Source organism: Maniola hyperantus, chromosome 24 (assembly GCF_902806685.2).
Source record: "Maniola hyperantus chromosome 24, iAphHyp1.2, whole genome shotgun sequence".
NCBI classification, from domain to species: Eukaryota; Metazoa; Arthropoda; class Insecta; order Lepidoptera; family Nymphalidae; genus Maniola; species Maniola hyperantus.
This window is the reverse complement of record NC_048559.1, coordinates 8,594,582-8,602,606: the sequence shown is the minus strand read 5'-3', so window position 1 is coordinate 8,602,606 and position 8,025 is coordinate 8,594,582. Positions and strand designations below refer to the sequence as shown.

Genomic DNA, 8,025 nt, shown 5'->3' with positions numbered 1-8,025 from the left:
ACATAAAGTCCCACGTGCACATAGTATGTGTATGCATAGAGGCGACTCGACTATTGGACCGCCTGTCGTTTAACCGCCCGTGTGTTCCTATCCTAAGAGCCTGTTTCATTCGTTAGATAACGTTTATCTGGAGGTTGTGAAACAGACCCTAAATCTTGTACCTACAGTACGCGGCAGGAAATAATGTACATCGACCTTTAGAAGGAGATAGCGGATTTGTAGAGCATTGTCTCTGTCGTTGAGACCGACAAGACGACATATAGATGAGTGACAGCGATGAAGCCGAAACGTCATTCTAAAGGCCGATGTACATTATTTTCTGCCGCGTACTGTACTTTTAAATATTATGTATTGATATTATGAACTACTGTGGGATTATTTTGGTGGCATTGAGTGTAACTCACTGTATTACAATATTATGTTTGTACATGTGTATATGTATGCGTGTGTGTGTGTGTGAGAGAGAGAAAGAAAGAGAGTATAGTTGTATGTCATATGTGTGTGAGCGAGACGGAGCGAGAATTGTTGTATTGTATTATTATTACTATAAAATATAATGTAAATTTGTTAGAGCGTGTGTATGATATAATTATAATAGCTTTAGATATTATTATTAATAATTATGAAACATCATCCGGCGGATGGAAAACTGGTCGGCGGTGCTAAGTAAGATTGTGACATACACCGCGCAACGCTACAATTTAATATCCTTTTATATTTGAGACCTTGAAATTGAAAATCTTGATATTGGTACTGGCTCTGAGCGCAACTAAATTTTAGAGTATCCGCATCTTTTTTTTCCATTACAAGTTAGCCTTTGATTGTAATTTCACGTGGTGGTAAGTGGTCATGCAGTGTAAGATGGAAGCAGGATAACTTGGAAGAGGTATAGCAGTTTTTTAAACTCATACCTCTTATAGGTTTCTACACGGCATCGTACTTGAACGCTTACTCGCTTGGCGGCACGGCTTTGCCGGTAGGGTGGTAACTAGCCACGGCCGTAGCCTCCCACCAGAAAAATAATTTTCTTACCACTTACCAGTGTAATAATAAGAAAGGACAGACAGACTAATTTAATTTTAACTGTCTAACCTCGTGACTTTAGATTATTGTTTAAATTTGTACAATGCACAGTCTTTTGATTTAAAATTCATTTTCCGTCTTTTTTAAGCAATATTTAAAAAAATGCAGATACTCTAATAGGAAATCATCAGAATCGACGTCATTTATTACGGCGATTACGCACTACACTTCCGTCATCCGTGAGAATACTAGCGATTACCTACGACATGCGTCATAAGCTCCCATACAAAACAAAAAAGAACGTGTTTTCACGGACTCGGATCGGATGCAGTGCGTAGCCGCTCTAACTGTGAGTTTCCTTTCTTTTGATCAATGATGTCAATTAAATGGCGGCGCGCGGTGTGTGGAGGGGGAGGGGGTGAGGGAAGCGCAGCTCATCGGAAGGAAGATTTTATTATCGTTTGTGTACATTGATTGCTTTGTTCGTATCTGTTATATCTATGACTTGTATAGATGAGTGCCACTAAATTGTTAGTTGTAAGAGTTGTGCGCGCGGGCCGGTCCGCGCGTCGCACGCACCAAGTGACGTTTACTTGACGTTCAGGAGAAACGGAATAAACATTTGGACAATACTGGCTTTGTTTTATTTTAACACTTTACCTTTGTTCGTATTTGTTTATCGTTTAGGTGCTAGGCGAGGCCCGCAACTACATTCACGTGGATTTAGGTCTTTTAAAATCCCAAGGGAGGAGTTTAAAATCGCAAAAAGTGCCATTAAATAATTGTTAGTTGTAAGAGTTGCACAGCGCACGCGCCGGTTCCGAGCTGGACCGATCCACGCGTCGGCCGCAGTGTGTGAATTTTAATTCCCGGTAGGTACACTCGGTAATCGGCATTTTGTAACACGGCAATTGGGTATGAGGCGACAGATCCCGATTTGAACAACCCGGCCTGGCTTATTGAAGTAAAACCGGACCAGAGAGCAATCGGACTTCGTGGTGTAGACTTAGCCTAAATAGGTTCCGAGACTGGCCGCTTGACAGGTGCATCAAGCGAAACAAATCTACGTGCTTGACTCTACGCCGGCTAGTGGAAAAACGCCCTTAGGGCTTTAGCCGGCACGGCAGCCGAGGAAGCATAAATGTAGGAAGCCGGTGATGTCGCCGTCGCCGGTAAGTGGAAAAACATTCCATACAATTTGATACATTTATGCTTCCCAGGCTGCCGCGCCGTGGCGCCTAATGGAAAAACGGCCTTCGACTATCTATGGCTTGACCGTCTCGGACACGGAAACTCCTTTACAAGTCATCTGTCATATTGACATTGACAAATAGCTTTCTTGTTTACCTTAGTCTATGGTCAATTTGCTTTGCTTAATTTGTCGGTAAATTTCTCATCAAATTAATCTCAAAATGTCTAACAAAAAAAACAAGGACATAATAAACCAAGAAAGTGAGAGCGAAGAAGAACAAGATTCCGGCAGCGAGAAGGATTCCGACTTCGATTCGGATGGAAACTTCGTAGGAGACAAGGTATGGAAAAACATAACCTGACACTCACATGGTGGTATCAAAACATCGATCAAATTACGTACACATTTACTGATTCGGAGCTATTAGGCACCAGGCAGGCACTCCTTATGGGTACCTACATTACACGAAACAATTTAAACCTTTCCCTAAGTCCTACAACTTTGCTTCAAGCAACAGGTAGGTATTCATTATGAAATAATTTGAAATACTTAACTATTCAGATGGATATAATCTGTGATAGCCTAGTGGCTCCTATACGGAGCTCGGGGGCTCGATACCGGGTACGCGCCTCTAACTTTTCGGAGTTATGTGAGAGATTTAACAGTGAGGAAACCTGCACAGTGCACACCTGAGAGTTCTTCATAATGTTCTCAAAGGTGCGTGAAGTCTGCCAAACCACACTTGGCCAGCTTGGTAGACTATGGCCAAACATCTTCTCATTCTGAGAGGAGACCCATTTGTAGTGATCCTGCGATGGGTTAATCATGATGATGCTATATGTATAAAGAAAGAATCTATAGTATAGTGGGATTGTATTGAACTATGTTTTTTTATTTGATAACTAGTGATCCGACCTGGCTTCACACAGTTGCAATTTACTAATTAAAGAAAAAAGAAGACCTATTGAGATTTTCATACAAAAATACCATCCAAATTTCTGACTTTTCCAGTGGATTTTTCAAAAAAATACTAGTATACAAACCTTGTCTTAACACTGAAACAACAAAAAAATATCAGCCAAATCGGTTGAGCTGTTCACAACTATTGCAGCAATTGATTTATATTTATATTATACTACTAGCTGGTGCCCGCGACTTTGTCTGTGTGGAATTAGGTTTTTAAAAATCCTATGGGAACTCTTTGCATTTCTGGGGTAAAAAGTAGCCTATGTCACTCTCCAGGTCTTTTTTTATACCCATGCAAAAATCACATCAATCCATTGCACCGTTGCGACGTGATTGAAGGACAAACCAACAAACAAACACACTTTCGCATTTGGTATAAGGGCAGTACCCTTATACCAAATCAATCTCATCTGATGGTAAGTCTGTCTGTCTGTAATACTGTCTAAGATAGAAGTGTGTCATCATTAGCTATATTATTACTTTTTGTTCTATCCAGGAACTCCAGGCAGACTTTGAGGGCAGGAATCCCGAGGATTGTGACTTTCATGGCATCAAACAATTGCTGAGACAACTATTTCTCAAATCTAATGTTGACTTAGGAGCCCTAGCACAGATTATTATTTGTAAGTTAACAATTTGTTTTAAGTTTAACTATTATCTAACTTAAGCCCTGATATAATAGTAAAGAAATAAGGAGGAAAGTCATAGCTTGCTGGGCCTTCCAAAGTAACCAGGGGCTCAATTGCGATAAAATGACAGCTATGAATGTCACGATCACAATCACCTCTGATTGGTTGATGATCAGTCACTATCGGTTACAATTACAATACATTGTTGCAACAAGAATTACATAAATTCAGCCAATCACAACAATAGGGAATGTGCATGTAACTTTTTTTTTATTCACTTTTTACATTATTGTAGCATAGTAAAATATACAAATATTATTTAAAATACTCAATTTTCACACGATTCACCTGTCACGTCATAATTACTATAGGATACATACTGTTAGGCCGAAAAACTCGAAAACGTGAATTGTGACGTCACGTTCTGTTTCGACCAATGGTGATGCGTTTTTCAAATGTAAATTTTCGTAAATGTAAAGTATAAGTGCTACCTGCAATTAGTGGATATTAGGATGGCATTGAGGCTGATTCCGTTGTACACAATTTCTTACCTAAACTAACATGGCACATCTAAATCTGTTGCTATCCCTTTCATAATGTTGCTTGCGGAAAAGTATAGAACTAAATTTAGACCTGTTAATTTAGTTTAGAGATTGTGTACAAGAGAATCGGCCCCATTTTACCTCTTAATGGGTGAACAAATTTTCCGTTCCAGCACAAAACTACGTGGGCAGTGTAGTGAAGCAATGCCTGGACGACGGGCTGGACGACGACGACGACGAGGACGACGGCAGCGACGGAGTGTTCGGCATCACCACAGTTATCAACATTACTAAGAGAAAAGTGAGTTGTTTAGTCTATTCATTCAGGTTTTTTTACAAATAAACTAAACGTAAAGCTTGTGCTAGAAGTAGGCACTTCACCAGAAAGGTTATGATTATGATTGAGATTAAATACTAAAGCACTAAAAGTAACCTTAGGTAATGGTTAACTGGATACTTAGGACTATTACATAATAGATTAACCGAGCCTTTGTGAGCACACTAACAATGTTCGCGCACTATGGGAAACAACACAAACTACCCTCAACTCAACTATAACTATAGCAACCCTCACTAATCATGACACCATCGTCTGCTATGAGTATAGACAACCCTAACTAACCCTACCTAGGTCGCCTCCACGTCACCCCTTCTAGCAACTCCCAGACCGACCATCTAACCTAGCAACATCAAATAGCCCAACAAACAGGAATAACGTTAGGTTACAACAACAATTATGAAACTCACGGCAAGACACCCTGTCTGCCGACATCCTCCTTTGGCCGTAGCCAGACGAACAATTACTCGTGAGTCGTGACGCACTGCGCGTCCGATTTTATATTATCACAACGACCGGTGGGACGATGACGTGATTTTCAATGAGTAAATTGTATACAACTAAAAACGGCGCTGCCTACAAATACATACATAAAGTTTATTTGGTGAAAGTGATATATTATGAGTAGATTATCTGTACGAAGTTGTATGCACAATTGGCAGGAGGAGCCGTGTGTGAAACAGATCCGCACGCTGCTAACCACACTGGCCAACGACAACGCAGACGACCGCACCAAGGCGCTCGTCACCAACATACTCACAGACGACACCAAGCAAGTAGGATTCGTTATTAACGAAAGGTCAGTTTCATACATCATGTTTAGAATAAAAGCTAATGGACGGTCAGTGTTTGTACATGTAGTCACTTACCAGGAATGAGGTACCGATGATGGGGGCCCCCCAGTTGCGCTGGTAAGGTTCAGGGTGACTGATCTGCTCCAAGATTGCTGAACTTCGCGTCTATAATGCAATTTTTTTTCGATAGCCGCTAGAAGTTTGTTTTTCGTGCGTCACGGTTCTCGCGGAGTGTTCGCGGAATGTCAACTTCGACTGACAGCTGTAGATAGCACTGTTTTGTGTTGCCACTTTTGGTTAGCCGTTCCACTTTAGAAGTGGCCACATTTTAAACAAAAGGGAAGCTGTTTTGTGCTAGACTTATGTAAAATATCAAAAGTACAGAACACATACTGTTTTTTCAAAATATTGTACAAATTTTTTGGTTCCATCTTCATTGCTTTCTTCACATTCAAATTCAAAATAGGTACAATGTTACCACTTTACGTCGATGTACCTGCGCAGAAATCTTATTTTTTAATGGCGATAGGAGATAAAAAATGGTAAAATACCGTATTGGTGGTTCCATATTCCAGGATCCTCAACATTCCAGCAGCGATCAGTGTGCCGCTGTTCGCGTCGCTGCAGAGCGAGCTGGACAAGGCGATGAAGAAGAACATGCCCTACGTGTTCCACTACCTCATATGGATCTGCAAGATATACAAAACTGGAGGTGACAATGAATATCTAAATATATAAAAGGAAAAGGTGACTGACTGATCTGTCAAAGCACAGCTCAAATTACTGGACGGATCGGGCTGAAATTTGACATGCAGGTAGCTATTATGACGTTGGCATCCGCTAAGAAAAGATTTTTGAAAATTCAACCCCTAAGGGGGTGAAATAGGGGTTTGAAATTTGTGTAGTCCACGCGAACGAAGTCGCGAACATAAGCTAGTTTTGTCATAAGACTTTTATTTGTGTTTCCAAAAGTAAAAAAGCCATACCTGGCTCCTATTGGAGAAGTCCGAAAACGATCTTCGCATTATTGCCTATCTATTTGAGGCACATTGGTTGGATGATTTCACAGTCTATAACGGACAAAGGTAGAAACAGGTTTTGTGTTTTATATATATTTGTTCATACAACCGTTAGACGTTGGGGTCCCAAGGTGCTGGAATGGAAAACCCTCCACTAGGTGGACGGACGACATCAGACGAGACGCAGGGAGCCGCTGGATTCAGGCGGCGCAAGACCGTGGCGTGTGGAAGTCCCTGCAAGAGACCTATGTCCAGCAGTGGGCGTCTATTTGGTTAATGATGATGATGATATAATATTTGTTTATTGCAGACGAGGATTCAGAAGTGCTATTCGCGAACCAGGAAGAGAAGCCCCTGGTGGAGGAAGCCCTGGCCAGTTTCGACGTGGACGTGACGGAGCAGGCCGACCTGTCGCAGTGGGACTACGAGGGCGGCGCCATGACGCCTTGCAGAAAAGTAAATTGTTATTCATTTCTCTCTCTCTTTACGTTGACAATTACATAATTCAACGGGGTGCGAAGCTGAAGTGACAATGGGCTCGGTACATTGTTCCAAAAACCCATAGACATTGTCCCAAGGTGCTAAAATGCCGACCTCGCACCGGAAAGCCCAAGTTGCAAGACCTCCCACTAGGTGAACAGACGACTTCGAATCAGTCACAGGGAGCCGCTGATTCAGGTGGCTCTCTGTGACTACACTAAGTTTAGACCCTTTAAGAGGTTGAATTTTCAAAAAATAATTGTTAGCGGATGTATACGTCATAATAGCTATCTGCATGCCAAATTTCAGCCTGATCCGTCCAGTAACTTGATCTGTGCGTTGATAGATCAGTCAGTCAGCCTTTTTCTTTTATAATATATTTAAAAGATAGTGGCTTAAACATAATACAGTTATACTGCTCATTTTCTTTTGTAGTTTTAAATAGGGATTAAACTTTTATTACATTTTTTGCAGGTACTTATATTCGAAGGTAGCAAATTCAACCAACTAATTAGACTACTAAAGGAAGAAGTAGAAAGTGTATAAGAATCTACTAAACTGAATATTCAACGCACGCTATGTTACATGCCATAAATACATTATGTACTTTGTATATTTATACTTTTAAGATAAAATAAATGTGAGCCAAGCTTTACTATGTTTTTATTTGCATAAAATTTATCTAGCTTATTAATTTGCCCTTTCAACTAAGGGGTATAAAAATTTATATAAAATTAAGAGCAGAGCAGAGACATTAGAGAAGAGAGGGATAGGCACACTGATTGCATGAGCTAAGATATACTTAGTATAGAGAAGTTAACTCTCTTATTGAGTATCTTGCTTGTCAATAAAGAAAAAAATGTAAAAATAACCCTTGTGTCGATGACCTAAAATTAAATTTTAAATATGACAGCTCTGCTCTCCGCATCGGTTTATCTGGACGAACCCTAAGAGCGATGACGCACTCATCTTACAAAGTACTCTGTGCACTAATCCGATCCGAACCCGTGAAAATACGGATATAAAAATTAAATTACGGATAT

General features: G+C 40.5%; 1 protein-coding gene across 1 annotated transcript; it reads left to right on the top strand.

Moving 5' to 3' along the window:
- Positions 1–2,377: 2,377 nt before the first annotated feature.
- Positions 2,378–7,637, top strand: LOC117993650 (protein BCCIP homolog). Its single transcript, XM_034981456.2, has 7 exons — positions 2,378–2,555; positions 3,678–3,804; positions 4,526–4,653; positions 5,352–5,488; positions 6,059–6,195; positions 6,813–6,958; positions 7,457–7,637. Exons 1-7 carry the CDS (start codon positions 2,436–2,438, stop codon positions 7,526–7,528), a joined length of 867 nt encoding a protein of 288 aa, XP_034837347.1. The 5' UTR covers positions 2,378–2,435; the 3' UTR covers positions 7,529–7,637.
- Positions 7,638–8,025: the final 388 nt, after the last annotated feature.